The sequence below is a fragment of the Podarcis melisellensis genome, assembly GCF_964234715.1.
Source record: "Podarcis melisellensis genome assembly, chromosome: 2".
In the NCBI taxonomy this organism is placed as follows: domain Eukaryota; kingdom Metazoa; phylum Chordata; class Lepidosauria; order Squamata; family Lacertidae; genus Podarcis; species Podarcis melisellensis.
Window position 1 is genome coordinate 11,835,864 of NC_138529.1, and position 21,591 is coordinate 11,857,454.

Here is a 21,591-nt window from a genome sequence, read left to right on the forward strand (position 1 = left end):
TCCCTGCTTGCAAACATGAGGTTGGATCTGCCGGTTTCGCATGAGAAATATATTCTCTTCCGCCGGGGTGTTTGGCGAAACAGTTGGAAACAGAGAAGATTTTCCTTCCACTTATTAAACTTTTTTAAAGAATAGGATAAAATATATAACATTGGAATATCTATGTGAGTTATAAATATATTATTTCATCTTTTTACCACCTCAGTTTTACGTGGTCTTTTTTTGGGGGGGCAGCTTTAACATAAAACATAAACTTTTAATTTCAGTGGCCCTTTTAAAAGTCCTTCGCTTATGTTTGGTACTTATTTTAATGTTTAACTCAATTATGGCGGAGGGACATTTGGAAATACGGGAGCAAATCTCTTAAATATTGTTACCTGCATTCCCGTCCTCTATGTTGCATATATTTGCATTTGGAATTTATATGATCTCTCTACTTTCTACATGTGCTAGGCTTTTCTGGCATATCTAAAGAGAGATGTTCTTAAAGCCTTCCAAATTTTATGGACAAGCGGGGCTAAGAAATCGTCTTGTTGGGGGTTTCCTGGTATTTTCTTTTGTTTAACGGGAACTGATAGTTTAGTGCAAAATGTTCAAAGAGTAGCAAAGGTTCCCAAGGCAGTGAGTGCCTCCAGAAGACAGGATTACTTTCTCGAACGTTTGTACCTGGTTGAAAAGATGCCTCTGAGCTAAACATAAAAGGAGAGGGCAATTCCTGAGCCTAAGCCACAATGTAATGTTGATGTGCTCACTGCAAACTAGGCTATTGTCAGTCGCGCCTTTGCGCCTTCTAAGCGTCTGCAATAAAACATAAAAATATTTCTGCCCACTACTCTGTTACCTCGAAATAAATATAGAGAGAGAGGGGTGCCCTGGGAGTCTAGTTTCCATTGGTAGCTTTAATTTAAAGAATAAATAAATAAATGCATTTGTTTTTAAGCAATTATTTGGCCTCGAGAATTAGGGAATAAAATCTGCCTGAGCTTTTAACACTCTGAGAGTTGGGGTTTCATGCAGTTTTCAGGGGATGAAAGCGCGAAATGAGACGCAGCAAGATGGGATATAGATATTCATTATATATATATATATATATATATATATATATATATACACACTTAAGGATACCTAACTGGAAGTAAATTATATCCGCCCACCATCCTGTTTACTTCCGACTAAATATGCCGAGAGTCGTGCTGACAGGCGATCGTGAATACTGGCATCTAAAAATGGAGCATTCTCACGCACGGAACCCGTGTTGGCTGATGCAAAACTCTTTCACCTGAGATCTTCCCCCAATTGAATTTCAGAAACCATTCAAGTAACTTTTAAAAATAATATCCAGTTTTTATTAAATACTCAACCATAGTCCTCTGGACGTGACCTTTATACATGATGTTAGAGAGTGTAACACAAGATTTATTTATTTATTTCCTCCTACTTGCTATAGAATTCCATTCACGTTTATACTGCTTGAACATTACAGTACTAAACATAAATATAAATACAGAGACCACAAATACAGCTAAAAATATTCACACAGAAACTGTCACAGTTTGTAGAATGCATAATGACCTCAGGTAGTGTTTAAATACAATTAGTTTACTCTGGAAAATGCTATATTTAGGTAGACATAGCTTGGAGGTGTGGGAGAAGGTGGGCATGGAAGGAAATATTTTCACAGGGGTAGGCAATTCAATTCCCCCCCCCCCCCACTTACATCACCGCCACCACCACAATAATTATCATCGTTTTGGAAGCGAAACTGCATAGAGTGCCTTTTTGACATGGTTGATCTCAACGCAACCCAAAGCAGCCCCTACAGGGGGATCTGCCTTTTTGCAAGCAAAACTATTCTGTCTAGGGAAGTGGAGAAGGAATGGCGGGTGGTGGTGGTAGTGGTGGAGGGGTTTGCATTAAATACAGTCTTTATGCAAAGGTAGATAGCTGGGCTCGGATGCAAAGGCAGAGAGGGTGGGGTTGGTGAGGTTGGAGGGGGGTCTTGATGAGCTCCTTAGGAAGAAAGTTATGAAAGTGGGTGCATCACTGCTGGAGAGATGGAGGAGATGGGGGAGGGGAGGTCTCCCACGTCCACATCTCTCTCTCTCTCTCTCTCTCTCTCTCTCTCTCTCTCTCTCTCTCTCTCTCTCTCATACAACCAAATGTATAGATTGTGCCAGTGGTAATAGAGAATGGAAAGGAGAAACTGGGAGTGGGGGCGAGAGAGAAAGAGACCGAGAGATCGGGAAAGAAGAGGAAGAGGGACCGTGTGCGAATGTGTGTGTGTGTGTTGGGGAAGGGAGAGGGATCTGGCAGCACCGTCAGTGTTTTCAATCCTTTGGTTTCTCCTCTTCTGTTTCTTCCCTTTTCTCCTCCTTTGCGCCCAAGCTATCTGCAGCTGCTCCAGCGCCACCTCCCCCAGACAGGGTGGAACTCAAATTGCTCTCTTTTTTCCATTTCATCCTCCTGTTTTGAAACCAGATCTTGATCTGGCGTTCAGTTAGGCAAAGAGCGTTGGCTATCTCAATCCGCCTTCGCCGCGTCAAGTAGCGATTGAAATGGAACTCCTTCTCCAGCTCCAGGGTCTGGTAACGCGAGTAGATCTGACGCCCCCTCCTCCGATCTGCTCCATAGCCGACCCCTATGGATTCGGAAACGAAACAAACTAAAAACGATTAGTTAACAGATTTGAAAATAAAATGCGTAAATAAAAAAAAAAACAGACACACAACGAAGACCGTCAGACAAGCTTTCCCCAACCCCACCCTCCACACTCAGTCTTCATTGTCATCCACCGACCAACTCCCCCCCCCAACCCAATGCACAATTTAATTCTGTGCCTTAGTCTTACTACCCATTAAAATCATGCAGCACACATGGAGGATGGGGGGGGTGTCTAATTGAAAGCATGTTCCTATCTTATTTGCAAAGATTCAGAATGTGTTGTTTTAATTATTTCTGCAAACTTGAAAAAAAAATCCAATTAGATTTTACTCCAGTGCTGCTTTAATTACTAGGAATAGACACTCCTTCCATATATTATGAAGTCAAGCTACTTCATAAATCCCCCAGCTGTTATTGGACAAGACACTTTGCAATTTTTTGCCTTAATAAAAATGCCCTGTCTCACCTATCAGGGAAAATACATTTTTTAAAAAAAAACAAACCCAAAACACATCACTTCTATTCTACACCTTATTTCCACCACCCCCTCCAAGGGAAAAAAAATCAGAGCTGATTGCACTTTATTATAGATATTTTACACTCTCGAAGTCTTTTAATTAGAAAGAGCATAAGAAGCCATATTCGCTTGCAACAACTTAACAAATAAAAGGCCTGTAGCGGCAACTGTGAGGAAGCTATATTATTGTTTTTATGGGGCCATAAAAAGTAGCTGAGCCTGTTCTGCTAGGGAGACGGTCGTAAAGATGGTTCAGTTTATTTAATTTATCTCTGCAAGCTGTAAAACTTACCACTGTGGGAGTTCATGCGCTGCATCCACGGGTATATTTGAATGCTAGTTTTCTGTTCCTGGGATGTGCTCCTGTTTTGGTCACTTGTAAAATCCTGTGCAATGGAAGTTTGTGTATTGTGTCCCATAGAATTTTGCCTGCAGCTAGAGAGCATGTCTTTTTCTTGATAAAAGGCATTAGATCCGTAATCATATGGTCCCCGACTGGAGCTAAACACAACATTATCTTGCGGTGAATAAAAAGGAGATGAATAGATCCTGTTTTGAGCAACCGCTGCTCCATAAGTTGAAAAATGCCTTACAGGGTCATAAGCAGAAGAATTGATCGCCACGTTGGGCAGGACCTCTTGACCACTGGTGAGGTGGCAAGACAACGACGGGTTTGTGAAATAGGAATTCATATCTTCCCCCCTATACCTGGCTTGTATGATTTCTTTAATATTTATTTCTGTCTCCAGTTTGTAGTCTGAACTAGATTGTTATAGGGACGGCTCCACTCCAGGACAGACAAAATGACAAAGTCAGCTGACCCGTTGTGAGCCAATAGGAAGCTAGATGTCAAGACACGGAAAAATTGCTTTTGCTTGTGTTGATTCCCCAGTTGAAACTAAGTATGCATTGAAAGTAAGTCTCGAAATTCTAAATATAAGATGGTTTGGAAGAAGAGGGGGGAAATAGTAAGTATGGTTCGGGGGAGGGAGTGGGAAAGGGATGAAGAGGGAGGGGCACAGAAAGAAAGAAAGAAAGAAAGAAAGAAAGAAAGAAAGAAAGAAAGAAAGAAAGAAAGAAAGAAAGAAAGAAAGAAAGACTTCTTCTTTAAATTTCACAACCCAAATAGAGCTTTAGGTGATTTTTTTGTAAAAAAAACAAAAGGCAAATGGTTATGGAGATCAGGAATCAGGATATTTATTCTGTTGAAAATGCTTCCTTAATACCTAGCAACCAAATAGCTCAGAAATTATAGTCATAAATCTCAAGTGTGCATAAAATATTAAACCATAAATTTTCTTTTCCTCCACTAATTTACTGTTGGTCAATAAATGTGGAATCAAGTGCTTGTGCTCTTTATAATACAATCTTGAAAGCAAGGAGAGGAGACCAGGTGACAGCTGGGCAGATACTGTATCTTTTAGAGCATTCCTGTACTCTGGAATTTGAAGAACTTTGCAGGATGGTGGGTTGTTGCTATATATATATCAAAATTCAGAGTCCAGGTTAGAATTAAAAAGAAGAAGCAGCAGCACATTTGTATGTTTCTCTATTGAATATTTGCTTTGTCATTTTTCAGAGCTGGAGACTGCTATGGCAATGTTTACATTTGCAATATCAACATCCCCCCAAAGCATTACCTTTGCATTTGGAATGGTGTTTGCTAGAAAGAGCCCCTCGTGTTTACGTTTGCAAAAACAGAAAGAGGTAGAGAAAGGAAGAGAAAAAAATTTACGACTCCAGATATTTGTAGCTGATTGGAAAACTTCCCTTGAAATATTTAGTTAGATTAGAGAGTGGATTACATTCTACTCCTCTGGTGGATTTGCACCGACACACTAATTGAAATGAAGACAGCTAATCTAATTTTAATTTCAATCCAGTGCCATAAATTGTTCCTTAAAAGTAAAATATACCTGCTGATCTGTAAATATAGCAAGACTCCTACATCATTCCATTGGCTTGCTATTTAAAAATTCAATTAGGACTAAGAAACACTGGCCTTATTTCCATGGGTATGTTAGGAAGCTTTTGTTTAGTGATTTTAAAGGTAAAACCAGTCGATTTTCTGGAAAGCTTGGAATATTTCTCATTGTGTTTGGTCGTCATGAATCAATACTTCTAACATTCCTCTTTTGGATGAAGGTTTTAGTTGAGAAAGAAGGGGACCACATACCCCCCTTACACACACACACACCCCTGCTCTAAGTGGAACCCGGATGCCAAAGGATTTTATGATCTTTTTCCTCTGTGCAACAAAGCAAAGTAATCAATGGTAGTAATAAAACCATAAACGAGACTGCAACTGACAAAAAGAGGGCTGAAGTATTCATCTTGTATAACGTTAACCGTTCCTTGAGTGTCAGTATGAAAAAAAATAAAGTTTCTTAAAATAAATAAATCAGGGAGCATAAAAACAGCAAGAGAGTGTGTAGTTTGTTATTAAGCTTGTAGCCTGCATCCCTCCCTATTAAATGGACATGGCGTTTCCATCCTGCAGTAGTTCTCATCCCAACGTGTACACATTTAAGGCTGGTACACATGACAAATTTACTAGCATGCTGATTTTGAAAATAGTATTTGCTTTCCTGAGGCTTCCCAGCTATTTCGCACATTATACCGGATAATCCATAGGCAGAGAGATACAATCACTAGGAGAATGGGAGAGAGAAGAAAAGGGCCCAAACATTACCCCAGTACACACACACACACACTTAGAGATATACATAACAATGCAACCAATGAGTCTGTACGTGTAGGTAGGTTGGTAGGTCAGTAGATAAACAGAGACAGGCAGACAAGCAGAGCTCAGTGAAGCTCATGGTAACTGCAAGCAATTAATATCACTAGTTTTCAAAGTCATTCTGTGTGTGTGTGTGTGTGTGTGTAGGTTTCCAATGCACAATCAATCTGAACTGATAGAAGGTAGATATTTTCCTTTCTCCTTTAATGGGAGTTAGATAATACACACAAACAGAGAGAGACTCCTCCCCCCCTCGTGTGTTTGTGTTTAGATTGGATAGTATCTTTAAAAATACTTCAGTGTAGATTAAGACTACATTAAAAGTAATAGAACTTCAAGGTGTGTGGGAATGAGAAAGAGAAAAAGAAGAAGACCGTCTTTCTTGGTAGGTTCGATTCACCAAAAGTACATTCATTGTTCTAGTGTTATAATAATCCTTATCTCAGACCCTTAAAATTTCTGGGATGGAAGCAAATGCAAAGGGGCTGGGGTTTGGAGGGGGGCCCTGCAGAAGTCCTAGAGAGCTGTTTTGGAGGGATCTGGTGAGTACCAAGTGATTTCGAGTGGAGAAAGTGAAGTGTTTTATTACTTTTCTAAACAGAAGAGAAGACCTAGAAGTCTGGTCGAATTATAGGGAAGAGAAAACAGCTGGCGCGAAGAAACCCAACATAGAACCTTTCTGAAGTGTTGGTTGGATGGGCAGAAAGAAGAGGCTGGAAAATTTGTATATATACTAGACTCAGCGTTCTAGTAGTTACATTCCTAATATTTTAGTGTTACATATATACATATATATATGGGGAGAAGTTATTATTAAAGTTCTTATAATGTATTTGATCAAAGGAGACGACTCTTCCCTTCCCCCCCTTTTAAAAAAAAACAACAACACAGGGAAATGTGTAGGACTTTTTCTGGTTAAATTGGTCTGCAAACAATTATGTAAACTCATCAGCAGAAGCAAGAACAGATGTTTTATTAAAACTGCTACACAGCAGTGAAAATATGCGCAGGTCCTGGAGTAGCTCTTGTATAGCAGTTGGGGTGTCTTCCCCCCCCCTCCCCGCCCCCTGGAGTTAAAGAGCTCACAGAAAGCTGCAATAACATCCATTCGCTCATAAGGCTGTTTTCTCTTTTTTGTGTTTTTACCCCCGGATTTTACCCCCACACCGAGGTTAAAGAAGAAAAATATGCTTCGTTAGAACTCTCTCTCTCTCTCTCTCTCTCTCTCTCTCTCTCTCTCTCTCTCTCTCTCTCATTCTCTCTCTCCTTTTTAATTAGCGAATTGATGAACTGATTTAGAGAAAAGCTTCAAAAATGCACACTCCACACATGTGTTTTCCATCCCCACTAATTGTGGAAAGGAAATAAGAGCTATCGTTGGCTCCCCTCTCCCTTGCAGCCCAAGTAAAATGCTGTCAGATTCTGATCCTGTCGTGTGATTCGGAATGCAAATTCGGAAGCGTTTGTTTACTCGTTTGTTTGTTTGTTTCGAGAGGAGAGTGGATGGCAAGGGTTTTCATCTGAGACCGTTAATGCAAGTGGAGCAAGTGGGGGGGGGGGGGAGAGAGAGAGCGCTTCACAAATTCTCACCCAGTCTGTTGCCTAGGTGTAGAAAACTGCTTATTCATAAATGCGGGTTGTGTCTGGTTAGCTTTAAATATGCAACCAAAGTTGCCCTGGGTCAAATACGTTTGTTTACTGTTCATGTGTTGGATTAGCTTGCACTCTTGTCTGGAATAGTTTATTATTCCCTGATAGATTGATAAGAACTCCCCCCACCCCCAAACACACACCGCTCAGCAAACACGCGCGGGCTTGTTTATAACGTGTAGTTATATCTATGTATAGACTTCCAGACTCTACAGCTATGTCCTCATTTGTGTACCATTTATAGGATGAAGAGGCAAATTGGTCTTGGATCTATGTAGATGGAGACTATGTGTTTTTCGTGCAACGCATGCATTTCAAAAGTAAGACAGCCACACTTGGCGATTTGCCTTTACCTTTGTTTTGTTTTTAAAATTATTTGTGTATGGAGCAGCATGGAAAGCAGAAGAAAGAGAGATAAACAGAACGACATAAGCAGACAACGAGGCCAGTAATTTTGCGCGCAAGAAAGACGTATTTTTAAGGTGTTGTGCTTAAATCCACGTGGTACCTTTAACTGGATATCTAATTTCAGCTGATCTCACCTTATATATGTTATCTCGGCCTTTTTAGACTTGACAGTTATTGCAGGCTAGAGCTTCTTGCCTTGTAATTATTTATTTAGAGCGCTTGCACTCCAGTTATTCCTGCTCCTACAGAATAACCTTCTTAATCAAATGTTCCCTCTGCCCGTAAATAACTAAATAATAATAATGAGGATGATGATAATGAGAAGACGACAGAAAATAAAATAAAAAAGCAGTATATGTAGCGCGTAAATGTCAGGAGTCAAATGCGCCTGACCGATGCGTTTGCATTGTTTTGAGTCGTCCGTTCTGTTACAGTAATCACATCTTGATAATCTTAACTTTCGGACTGCTAGTTTCGCTCAGAGTTTTCAACCAGTTTATGTCGTGATATTACTTAAGCTTTATACTAAGGTGGTTGACAAAAAAAAATGATAATTTTAAAATACGCAGAAAGGGAAGAGTTGGAGAAATTTACCTCCAATAGAAATAATTAGCAATAACAACAACCGGGGGTTTCTCCCTTTCTGCATTTTGTCTTGCTTTTGCCCTGCATCCTTCGAAAAAACATCCGCCCCCCCCTACGTCTTGTCACATAAGCACCGCTTCTGCGGTTCGGCCTGCAATGTTCTTGGCTGCAAGAGAGAAAAAGTGCAAGTCCTGATTTGTTTGTGGTCTTACTGCTATGGCTCCATGACTAATGAAAAAGCCGTTTATAACTTTCTGTTTTGCTGCCCCACGCAGCCACCCCACTCCGTATGATCTGCCGCATGTGGGGTGGGGGAGGTGAGGAAACCCATCAAACCAACCAAAAAAAGCCCAAGGGGGTATTATATATATATATATATATATATATATATATATATATATATATATATATATGTAAAAGCTGGCAACGTTTTATACTGGAAATGTCATAACCCAAACGATACTGCTGGAAAGGCATTCTAATGGCTTCAAACTGGGGCGCAGATATCTGCGTTTGTAGGGTTTGGGGGTGAATGGAGGGCTCCGATTTATCTTGGGGTGGTGTTAGTGGGAATCCTGGAGAGTGTCAAAACACACCTCTCAGATAGGCAAAATAACGGGTGGGAGGTGGAGAGAGGAATGGGCTCAATATCGTTTGAAATAAGGGGGGACCCGCACTTTATTAGGATTCACGTTTTTTTTCCTGACGTTATTAGGCATTTACGTAGACCCCGCCCTCTCCCCCAAGTCAACCTGTTGTGGACGCCTTAACTTATACACGCTGTGTTATGTGTCTCTCTTATTTATTTAGTTGTTGATAGGTTGCTGTATGTATGAATGCATGTATATATAAATACACTTATTTATCTGTCTGTTTTTCTTTCATTCTAGATGTCTTGGTGGAGCCCGCCCCCCTTTCCAGCACTGGAAACCTTTCGGCCTCCTATAAACGGAACTTCACGTTGGTCAATCATTTTCAAGTAACTACGTTGCTTCTGTATCTGTCCGCACCCCACGCCCCGCACCACCACTATAGTTCTGTAAGTTAAGCCTTGGCCAGTTAAAGAGTCCCCCACGCCACCCCGAATCAGGAAAGGTCCAAGGTAACGGGGTTAGGAGGCAGCGGCGGAATCTGACAGCTTGTCCAACTTAGAAGTTATTTCGAATTCTCCTTTCCTTTATCCCTGTTTATTCCCTGTAATATTCAGTGGGATTTTTGAAACTATATGAGGTGTCCCTATGCTGACAGTACAGGAGGTAAATTTATTATTGGGTGATTGGGCCAATTAAGAGTCCCACCTCCCTCCCCGAGTTTTCTTCTCGGCTTGCTACTGTGTAATGTCTATTACGGTCGGATAGCCCTGCAAACGTCACCAAAGGATGTTCAGTTTAGAGGAACTTTTATGGTTGACTTGGATTACTCCGTTTTATGGCACGGAAATGTTCCCTACAATGACCCCCCTCCTTCCTTTCTGACATTCAAGAGAGTTGCGGTCGTGACGTCACGTCGAGTTGTCATGGAGAATAGCTACCGGCTTAAAAATTATAAAGCGTGATATTATAGAGCAACATAAAATATGGATATAAGCAACTACTTACGCCCGCGAAGAGATTAAACAAAGAAGAATACGATTTTAATACGTTCAGGAAGAATAATTCAATGATGAGGAATGGTTGTCATTATCTATGAGTTCTTATTTCATTTTATTGTTTGCACATGGGGGTGGGGGAGAAGGAAAAATTAATCTCAGGACGCCAGGAAGAAGAAGAACAAGAAGGGGGAGAAGAAAATAAAATAAATAATAAGTCAGGACACAGTATTAGTTGCCTTAATGGTGTGTGTGTGTCTTTAAAAAGCTGGTCGCTTACTATTAAGCTACATATTTGAAGAGGCAATATTTGTTGCACTTTGGGAAATGCAATCCATTTGCGTAACTTTTAATGGGGCGACAGTTTAGTATTTTTGGATCTGCTTAAATACACTCATTTTCTCTCTCTCCTCCCCCCTCCCCAGGAGTAGGGGCGGGAGTGGCGTCCTCCAGCTGACGGGCCTTATCTATTTTTATGAATGCATGAACACTGGAAGTGATTTAAAACGCAGCCTTCTCAAATGAAGGGGGGGGGGAGAGAGAGGGGGGAGAGAGAGAGGGAGATTGCCGCCTCAAACAGCAACAGAACAAGCCACCGAGGAACTTCCACCGAATGTCCAATTCAACCCCTCAAACAGCCGACTTCCAAATAGCTTTGAAGAGACCAAACTTTTTAAAAGTTCTAAACTGTCCAACCAGCGCAAAGGGGGGCTTGTTTACGAGGCAGCAACAGGAACGCAGGGGAGGAGACTGTCGTCGCTTGGAAGTAGTAAAAGACCCTGCGATTCCGGCCTTTATGGCACAACAGTCGTCCTCTCCCCCCCCCCTGTCTTTCTCTCAAGCGTTTTGACTCTCCAGTCGTGAAATAGCGTTATTATTTTTGTCTGCGCGCGTGTGTGCGCGCCGCCTTAGCTTTCTCGCACCCATCCTACAAAAGTGCGAGGGGGAGGTGGGAGAGAGAGAGAGAGAGAGAGAGAGAGAGAGAGAGAGAGAGAGAGAGAGAGAGAGAGAGAGAGAGACCAAATTGCAAAATTGTTGGCTTGCCAAGTTTCAGTCACTTGGTGGCAGTATACAAAACAAGTAAACAAAAAGAAAGCAGCAATTAAAAGAAAGGGACGGTGGGGGAGAGAAAAATAGGACCCCTATTAAAAAGGCTATGTAGAGAGAAAGGTGAGCTCGCGCATACGCTCAGGCAATGCCCGTGATTGCTTAAATCAAGGAGAACGTGGAATGTAAAAAAATGAACCCCGCTCTGCCAGAACAACATGATAGACTAGGTAGTAAAGTTTCATTAGTACCGGCGGAGTTTACTTTCAAGGGTTGACCACCGCCGTGGTCTTTTGCTGGAGGAAAACGCCGATCCTCTCCACGTTTCATGAAATCCACTACAGTTAAAACCAGCAGAACGTCTTTCCTATTTACTGTACTACGTTTTAGGAAGGTCTGGCTCGCCTTATAGGCCTTTCTGTTTCGATTTAAATCCGGACGGTCTAAACTTATTACCTGCTGTTAATTTATTGGGAAAACAGGAGGCGGCCTTGCGCCAAAGTTGGGGTCACGCTAAACGCAGTTCAGCTTGCGTCTGGGGGCAAAGCACAGATCTCATCGAAATCAACGGCAGAAAATCCAGTGGGTTTTCACGGAGCTGGATTGCACTCCCTACGTTTTATTGCTTTGTGGGTTCCCTTTCTCATGACACGTTTATTTTATACAGTCAGGACAGCGGCGTGTACTGCACAACCTCACCCACAACAACTGTAAATTGCCCTGTGTTCATTAGATGAACCTCAAGAAACGCCAGTGGATCCAGTGGATCTGATCAGCAATTCCAGGAATCAAAACTGTCACGTGCTTTCTCGTTTTTTAAATCCTCTATATCCACAACTTCCCTCCACGGTACACGAACAGTTATGCAGAACAGCATATAAAATATAAACACAGAACCGACCGCGCCCTCAGATTCCCTGGCATCCGACTGAAGATAACCCATCCTCAGGGCTGCACATTTCAATTCAACCAAATAACTCGATGTGATGCTGAAATTATGATATTTCGTTGCACTCCGGTGTCTGCAATGTTGAAATGTACATGCAGGCACACAAACGCCCCATATCTCATATGTACGCGAGACATATAAAAACATATTATATCACATATTATATATTAGACCACGTAGTATTTTGACTCACAGGTACCATTCTTTCGTTCATCAGTGTCTCTCCCCCCTCCCCCGCATTTCCCCCTTCAAAATGTAACTTTCTCTCCCTTTTGCTTCTGGGACTTGATTTTATTTTTGTTTAACCATGGCCTTAAGACCCAGTCTTTTTTGTCTTTTTTTTTTAAAAAAACAACAAACTGTGTAAAGTTTTTGTTTATTTCAGCCAATCCCATTTTTACAAATAAAAAATGCATCACACAAATGTATGGACACGATCCGGGGAAAGTGAGGAACGTTCAACACCTACTGATTTCAAAGCAAGAGTTAATTAAGCACGTGCGTAAATAATCTCTCATTGTAACTCATGGAAGCTTAAATACATTTGCCACTTAAGGGAAGGTCCGGAAAATATCCGCATCACCATAGGCCCAAGACAGCCTCTCAGTTCCTCAGGCCAATACAGCGCAAAGCGTGCTAAAATATAAAATGTAGGAAGACAAGTCCCAGACGCAATTAAAATTAAAAATAAAAACCAGAAGCACATACAACAAAATCATTGAAAAGTGAAGTTCTCTCCCAACTCGCCCTATCCTTTTCATAAACAAGGTTAGGCATAGCAGCTGCTATTTTGCAGCCAGACCTTATTTATTCTAAGCAACGTGGCCGCCTACTTCTGCTATTTTATTTTATTTTTTGTTTAAAAACTTTGAACGCTGATTTAAGCAATCCTAATTGTACGTATTCCCCCAACTCCCAGCTGCTCATGCGCACACCGCCAGCCTGCCTGCTCTCTCTCCTAAATGAAATGTAAATTGGTATATATTACACGATTTCAGGGTGCATTATTACGACAGTTACTGAGGTTGTCATTAAAAAAAAAAAAAAGTTTGACTCATTATGTTTTTTCATTCCCCACTCTCACCCCAGCTCCAGCCGCTGCTCGCCCCCCGCCCCGTTTCTCTCTTTCTATGTTGAAAAATAGGTACATAGATAGTGGTGGTTGCTTTTATTGTTGTTGATACGGTTTTGCTGCTGTAAAGAAATGTATTATTGATATTGCAGTTGTTGTAAAATTGTAATGTTCTTCCAATTGTTTTTATTATGGCACTCGTTCCCCTTAATAAATATATATGTGTGTGATTTATATTACCGTGTCACATTTGTGGTTTTCAATTTTCACATTTACTGCCCTGTTTATGACACGCACCAAGGATTAAAAGCTACGTGCGGGGGCCAACGTTAACTATCACAGTATCGGATTTTGCTCCTGGATGTAGTCTGTCTCCCCCCCCCCCCCTTTCCTGGACCTGCGTGTCAATAATGCCTGGGAATGTTCACTATGATCCCTCGTCTATGGTGATGTTATAGATAAAAGGAGCCATTCATTTCTTCTCGTTTGGTCTGTAAAGTGCAGGGAATATAAATCAGTTTTTCTTATATTCCCTCCTTTTAGATCAGCTCCAACGTTCTGAGTTTATGAACAACGGCAATATGTCAGTTTAAAGACTAAATCAATACATTAAAATGTGTATTGTATGGGCAATCCTGGGAGAGGGGAGAGGGTGGTTGTTGCAGAAGGCTAAAGGAAACAGCACAGCAAATAACATTGGACAACAGGCAAATATCGAAAGGGATTCATATCTCTTCAACCAGCACAAAAACACGTCCTAACTCCAGAAACAACGAGAGGAGGAAAGGAAGGGGGGAAACGACAACGACAGTCCGGCAACCATGTGGTTCAAATAACCATTGCCTGGTCATTTTTTTTTAAAGGTCCTTATTGCGACCTCCTTTGCAGTCAGTAATGGAACCCACCGCATATATAAATATTCACCCAAGCTAATCCGAGGGAGGGCGCACCTTGGTTCGTTATCGCCACTCCTAAACCCATTTACCTGCAAGTAAGCCACCTGGCTTTCTTCCACACGCCCAATAGGAAGCGCATTTAGAAAGCGAGCGACGCATTCCTATGGACTACGGTGGGGTTTACTGGCCCCTCGAGGTGCGATTGCAGACTAAACTGACTGACTCCCGAGTAAACGCGCAGCCCGCACTGTCCAGCAACCGTATCCCAAACTGTATCCCCGCAACCCCATCACCTCCCCACCAGAAATCCGACTCCCCAAAGCAAAATGGGAGACACAGGCGTCTAGAAATGTGCGGCTTCTTCTATGCACAGAGATGACATACGCACGTCCCACTTACCAGTTTTGGGCTTCTTTTGTTTACAGAACCCCCAGGAAGGCTCGTGGATGCGCTGCCTTCGCTCTTGCTTTCTTTAGGAATAAAATGGCTGGCGCGATCGGATGTATTTGATCAGATTTAACACCACCCCACAGATGTTATTTGGGTTTTGTGTGTGTGTGTGTGCCACTTTTATAAACAATAGTCATTCATTGCAGCACACATATTGCAGCAAGCAATCCAATTAGAACGCGTTTCATTAGAAGTCCCCTCAAAAAGCACCGTGCAGTGTGTGTGTGTGCTCAGTGGCAAAACGTTATCGCGGGCGAGGCCTTTTATAAACCTGGATGCAGAATGTGTTAAATATTTCATTGAGGAATCTAGCTGAAGGGCCTTACAAGCGGGAGACGAACAGGGTGCCCTTCCCAAGGATTTGAATTTCTATATGTTTATGAGCATGGGCAAAGGGGGAATGGATTTAAAATAAATTCAGTATGGGACCTAGGTCTTTGTTCCCTTCCCCCACCCTTTGTCGAAAGCCTCGTCGTCCGTTTTGTTATGATTTGCTTCTGATTATTATTATTATTATTATTATTATTATTATTATTATTATTTACTAATTGGAATGCAGTTTGCACCCACATTAACTGAGGAAAATCTCAGGAGGATATACACCCATAATCATATTGATAGGGGTATAATGCATTTTGTTGGGCCCGTGTATTGTGTGTGTGTGTGTGTGGATTCTAGAAAGGGAAATATGTAAAAAGAAATCCCACGTTCTCTGCTAACATGTTGGAAGGAAAACCTCTTCACCAACGTTATAACACAACAAACAAGCACTGGAATACACGCTCCACACCGTAAAATGTTGACACGGCACATCCAAACAATGCAGTTTATTTCTTAATCTCTTTAAACAGCCATCAAATTATATACAGAGAGAAATAAAGTCAGGATTCATGCTTTGCTACATTGGACTGCACCTTTCCCGGAGGGGCGGGGGAGGCCTGAGACTGACACAGAGAAACACACTCTCAAATGGGGCGGACGGTCAACTCCTAAATATAGTCTTAAAAATATATAAGCTTTCCGAAGAGCCAATCGGAACCATGTGTTGGGGGGAGAGAGTGGAAAGGTAAAGCGCCTCCTGCTTCACAACAAACACAGCTAGCTCATAATTGCTCATTAAAAATGGCACTCCTGCTTGCTTGGCTACTTTCTTGCTGTACACCAGGGGGGATCTTCCTCCCGTTTCCTGGATGAGAGCGCGCACTGCGCATGTGCTTGAAGTACTCACTGCGCTCAATTGCTCTTAAGAAAAGTTGTCACTGTTGTTTATCTCTTTTTTAAAACAAAAACAAAATCCGCGCACACTAAAAAACTTTTTAAATACTGATGGTAATAATTAAATGGATTCAATGGCCTTGGGGCCCAATCTGATGCTCGATTCGGATACTCTCATTGACTTTAACTACTGGACTCTACGACCACAGGCGCTTTCTCGCCGCTGTGTTCCTCCCCCCACCCCCACCCCCCCGCGAGGGCGCTTCCATCCCAGCCCTCCCGCCACCCTCCCCACCCCAGTAAAACACTGCACCATTGTAAAGGGGAGGCAGACTGCAGCCGGCATCCTCTGTCTCCAGCAAACCAGACCGCAGTGACATCACCACTAGCAAACCGTTCACCCCCCCTCCCTCCTCCCCCGAATTAACCACATTTGCGCCGATCCTTCCTGATCATATTCTGTCATAACCAGGCTACACCCCTCTTTCCGTCTGCTTCGCGAAAACGATGCATCATTATCTTTAACACCCATCGCCATGGATCATTAGTTACACATTTTAGCCAATAAGGGAACACTTACCAGATTCTCTTTCCCCTTCCTCTCTCTCTCTCTCTCTCTCTCTCTTTCCTCCTCTGTCTCTCCCCTTCCTCTCTCTCTCTTCTGCCTCTTTTCTGTTCCGCTGACGCTGTGTTCAGCTCCACAGAAATATTAAAAAAGAGAAACAAAACAAAACAAAACAAGAAAGAGTGGGGGTGGGGAGAGGGATAGACAGAAAATAAACCAAAAAATAAAATAGTCTTCTTCTGTATTTTTTTTTTAACTTGGGGGTCAGGAGAGAAGACGGGGCTAGCATCTCTCCCCCCCTCCCCCTTAAAAATAAAATAAAGGTATTTACAACTCCTTGTCCCCCTCGTCATTGCATCCTCCCAAGGAAATGTGTTGCGTTTTGCCCCTAGGGGTGGAGAATGGGAGGAGGCAACCAGCCGCAGCAGTAAACTCATTATTCCTTAAATGCCCAGAGCAACCAACAATTCCAACCCCAAAGGAAAGAAAGGGAGAAAGAAAAAAAGAAAGAAAGAAGGGAGGGAGGGAGGGGAAAGAACAGAGACAATTCGAGATTCCTTCCCCCACCCCCTCCACTACCACCACCAGAAAAAAAATACTAATAATAATTAAAAGGAAAAAATACAGATACCATCGTACCCCCGTTTCACTGGCACTGCTTGGACTGTTAAAGGAAGGACTACTGCGAAAGAGTCATAAGAGAAACCACAATAAAAAGTTCACGTTCATGGATGGAGTCCACATGACTTCCTGTGGCCAATCCAACTTGTGATTCAGTCGTAAACTTTTATTGCTCAGCTGTAAATTTTCTGCAAACAACCAAGAATGCGTTGCATTTTTGTGACGAGTGCAAATGCTCTTCTCTGTCGCCATGTTTATAGAATTACTCTTTCCATATATTTACATGTGTGTGTATATATGTCTGCGTGTGGATATATATATATATACACTCACACACACACACACGCATTAAAATATATTCTAACCCGAATTCATTTGGAGAGAGCTGACGGAGTAGGAGTAACAGCTTTATTTTAAGCCTATTTATTCATTTCTTTTTTAAAAAACAAAACCACACACACACACACACACACACACACACACGCACACACACACGAAGCAGCTAATATGCGAAGGGGCGGAGACAGGGGAAGACTACAACGCTGGCGTTCATCGGGCAATGCTACTCTTTCTATTATTGCTGCTAATTTGCTTCTTGTTTCGCTTCTGGCTCTTATTTGCTTATTGAAGGGGCAACCCATATGGCCACGCTGCCACTGATTTTTCCAGTTCCCGGATTGCACCTTTAATCAAGCCAGTTCACTGGTGGAAAATGCAACGTGAATATACCATTTTTTTTAAGGCGATAAATGTGTGAGTACACACACTCACTCAGAGTCTCCCTCAGACACACGTATGCGTGTGTATCGAAGAGGAGTTTATCTACAACCCCGGTCCCTTCCCTAGACCCGTGTTTAACTCCTAGCGGACCCTTTTCCCGAAAGGTGACCCCTTTTTGATACTTGCAAACTCCATCCTTTCCATGTCCATAACACCCACCTTTTCACTGTTCTAGAACCTAGGTATCATCTGAATCAGTCCAAGGGACTTGTCTCTCCGGCTCCAACCCCAATTCACATTCAGTGGGACCTCAAGGGTTTGGGGCTAAAGACTTGGTCTTAACTGGACGATAGATCGGGGGTTTCCCCCCCTTAACTATAAATAAATCAACAAACAGCCTTCCTCCCCCCGTTTTGGTTTTTAATGGGACAATTGGTCTTCTTGGTGCACTTCAAATCTATAAAGAGAGGCTCCCGAAACTGTGACCTTTTCAAAATTAGCGGAATCTGACTTAAAATAAGGGTATACATTAAACACATCAGTCCACCCAAGGACCGGCAGAATTTCTTAATATTTGATCACAGAGTTCGACGCCCTTTTTCAGTTTCACTCTCCCAGACGCGCATTAATATTAGTCTTACAAGATGGAGATTACGGGGCCATATAGTTAGAGAAAAATAATAATTCTGGGGGGAAATCTGAGAAACCGCAAAGAATAATTTTTCCTTCTTAATACGTACAGAATAAGCGATAATACAATTATACACAGATACATGATAGAGACAGATTGGATAGATAGAGATAGATAGATAGATAGATAGATGATAGATAGATAGATAGATAGATAGATAGATAGATAGATAGATGATAGATAGATAGATATAGATAGATAGATGATAGATAGATAGATAGATAGATAGATAGATAGATAGATAGATAGATAGATAGATAGATAGATATAGATAGATAGATAGATGATAGATAGATAGATAGATAGATAGATAGATAGATAGATGATAGATGATAGATGATGATGATAGATAGATAGATAGATAGATAGATAGATAGATAGATGATAGATAGATGATAGATAAGTTTGGAAGATATTAGCATTGCTGTCTGAACATGCTGCCCCATAGAAGTAAGTCATAACCTTGGGGCGAAATGGAAATTGGGGTGGAGAGATATTTCGACAGCTACCTCCTGTCCTATAATATCTATCAGGCTTTACCTGCATTCCAATGGATTTTAATGGGATCGGATTGCACCCACGTATAAATTTTTATTCCTCGTGGCAGCTAACTTTTCTCCTCTCTCTTTTTTTTGTATTTCGAAAATTTTCAGGGGTGGGGAAGGGTTGTGTGCGACGCGTTTCTCCAGTCTATGTGCGAGTGCGTGTCTGTCTGGGGCGGCGGGGGGGGGGCTCCCGAAACCCCACATTATAGGATGTAATCCAACCGGACGGAAGGGAAATTACTTTTTTCACTTTACAAACCGCCAATAAATTTTATAACAGGTAGTTAAAAGTTACGACGAGGAAGGAACCGTCACAACAGTGGCTCTGGAGACAATGGGCTCCCCGTTTTCTCGGGAGAAAAGGGTCCATAAAGGGAACAGGAAATTTTATCTTGCAGCAAAAGCATAACCTGTGCTGCACGTTTTCGGGTGCTGCGGAGAAAGAGATTGGATACATTTCCTTCCCTCCCTCTCTTTTGTATCTTATTCCGCATTCCGACTCTCCTGATACTGGAGACACGTTTCACTGGTTTAGGTGCTCTGCGGATTTTACCTCGCATCGGGTTGCCAGAGGTGGAGGGGAAGCTCTCCGAACTTTTCCTAGGGGGGGGGACCCTAAATTCGTAACTTGAAATTGAGAGGGAATGATAGAAGGAAGGAAGGAAGGAAGGAAGGAAGGAAGGAAGGAAGGAAGGAAGGAAGGAAGGAAGGAAGGAAGGAAGGAAGGAAGGAGAGAGAAAGCGGGAGAGAGATAATGCGAAGAAAGATAGAGAAAGCAAAAATTACTTTCCCGACTTTACCTTGGGAACTTTTTTCTTTCATTCATTCAGGTTATTCTCAACCTCTGCCTGAAAACTTAGGCCTCCAAACTTTTGGGTACGTGTATGAAATATCATTTGTGTACATTTCCAAGTCTCGAATGGAAAAGTATTCTAAACCCCACCCACCTCCAACACATATACCCCCGCCCGCTTAATGGATGCATTATCATGTAACGGCTGCTGTGATTAGAATAATAAATTAAGAGAAAATGAGCAATATGCTCCAGTGCAGCTTTTTCGTGGATTTCTATTTTTCACAAATCACAAATGGAGATTTGAAGGAATTTTGATTGGCTAATAAAAAAAAATGCAGAATAGGATGATATTTCTTACTCCAGGCGGGTGGGTGAAACTCATTTCGGTAATATTGAAGTAATGATCATTTCCGAATCAGCCACTTTGTGAAGAGCATTATCTTCTTTCAAATTACTTCGCCTCGTAAAAATGGCCTTTTCCCTGTCTCTTTTTTGTCTCCCTTTGGAAATTATGAAGTGATTACTATATATATATATAGTAAATGCATGTCATCTAAAGATGCGACTTTGTTGTGTATTGACTATAAGCCATAATCATTTCCACCACCGCCCCACCCCAAATGTAACAGCTTTGCCTAGCAATTCCAATAATTTAACTTCTAACCCTATGATAGATAAGTATCGTTTGGGAGATTCCTTCAAATCAAACCACTTAAGAACATGGACTTAAATATGATGGATAGAGTGCAGATACAGCTCTTTTTTCTTTTCGTTTCTCTTCTTTTTCTTTTTTGTTCTCTCTCACTCTCTCCCCCCCCCACCCCACGCCCTTTTAATTCCCTTATTTTGAAATTAAGTTTTCTCGCCTCTTCTTGAATCTACTTCAAATCTCTGTAAGAGTAGTTTATCCGGCCACTTCCCCTTTGGGGACAAGAGATGGGTTGGTGCGGGTTGTGCAGAGAATGATTCTCGAAAGGGAACACTATGGACTTAGTTCAGAAGATGATAAGATGCTCCCAAGCTTTGCTTTAAAATGTGTGGATCCGCCACGCTTTAAACTTCTGTAATCCGCTGTAGGAAAAGTCGCCATTATATTAGATATTACCACGAGACAACCCAACTCAGAAGATGATAGATGATAGATAGATAGATAGATATAGATATAGATAGATAGATAGATAGATAGATAGATAGATAGATAGACAGATATAGATGTCTAAATCTCGCCTTAAGCCAGGTCTGGCCTTCCCTTAGTTATGATGAGTAACACAATGGACTTACCTTTCTATTCTGCAGCCTCATAAAGTCTACACAATGGCAAAGCTTTATTGTCGGCGCCTTGCAATGAGCAGGCGGAATTGATGAAGTCTGGAGAGTGTCCACTCAAGAATACGCCATTTAATAATAATAGGCGTGTACACATCTATGCCTGGGCAAGAGCGGCGACTTGGTATTGTGGGTTTGAATTCTATCAGCTGGTGCTGCAAAAGTCTGTCTTTACTATGCATGTGTGTAGTACTGTACACAGTCAATCAAATGGTCCTCTTCCCCCCTCCTAAACACACTCCTAACTAGAATTTTGAAAAGAATAATAGGCACCCTACATTTATCACCGCGGAAACCTGCGTTATGCTATAAAGGACGGTGCTTTTATGTTTGGAGAAGATTGTTCCCCTGGACGCAACCTGCAGTCGGCTTCTAATATTATGTCAGGTTCAACAGTTTCTTGTAGCATCTAGACAAGCACCTTCGGATAATGCACTGAATATTCCTGCATAGCCACTATCTTTTCCAGAACCCTAAACACAAATACGCAACACTCCAATGAAATAATCAAAAACGCTGAAGTAGGGATTCATGGATGCGACGTAA

The 21,591-nt window shown here is 41.8% G+C and overlaps 3 protein-coding genes and 1 long non-coding RNA gene across 8 annotated transcripts in view; 1 reads left to right on the plus strand and 3 right to left on the minus strand.

Moving 5' to 3' along the window:
* Window positions 1-19,760, minus strand: part of HOXC4 (homeobox C4) — a 51,649-nt gene extending 31,889 nt beyond the window's left edge. Inside the window, exons 1-2 of the mRNA XM_081898947.1 lie at window positions 19,724-19,760; window positions 16,362-16,477 (exon numbers count right to left, since the gene is read on the minus strand). Coding sequence (XP_081755073.1) covers window positions 16,362-16,477; window positions 19,724-19,745 — 138 coding nt within the window. The 5' untranslated portion in view covers window positions 19,746-19,760. The remainder of the gene's footprint in view (window positions 1-16,361; window positions 16,478-19,723) is intronic.
* Window positions 1-21,275, minus strand: part of LOC309362869 (homeobox protein Hox-D3-like) — a gene marked incomplete at its 5' end in the record, with an annotated part of 121,251 nt that extends 99,976 nt beyond the window's left edge. The window contains one exon of one of the 4 annotated variants that reach the window (XM_081898845.1): window positions 21,001-21,275. Of the gene's footprint in view, window positions 1-14,515; window positions 15,996-16,977; window positions 18,404-21,000 lie in introns of those variants that run through there. The other 3 variants (XM_081898849.1, XM_081898844.1, XM_081898854.1) reach the window with 3 other exon arrangements.
* Window positions 1,320-3,870, minus strand: HOXC6 (homeobox C6; the record flags this gene model as incomplete). Of its 2 annotated transcripts, none has more annotated exons than XM_081899006.1 (2): window positions 1,320-2,638; window positions 3,471-3,870. In XM_081899006.1, 2 exons carry the CDS (start codon window positions 3,868-3,870, stop codon window positions 2,328-2,330), a joined length of 711 nt encoding a protein of 236 aa, XP_081755132.1. In that variant the 3' UTR covers window positions 1,320-2,327. The 2 variants fall into 2 exon arrangements, with proteins under 2 accessions (XP_081755132.1, XP_081755131.1); XM_081899005.1 differs by having other exon boundaries at window positions 1,320-2,662.
* Window positions 6,179-10,383, plus strand: LOC309363010. Its single transcript, XR_014165147.1, has 3 exons — window positions 6,179-6,306; window positions 7,816-7,891; window positions 9,455-10,383. It is a non-coding gene; the product is annotated as an uncharacterized lncRNA (long non-coding RNA).
* Window positions 21,276-21,591: the final 316 nt, after the last annotated feature.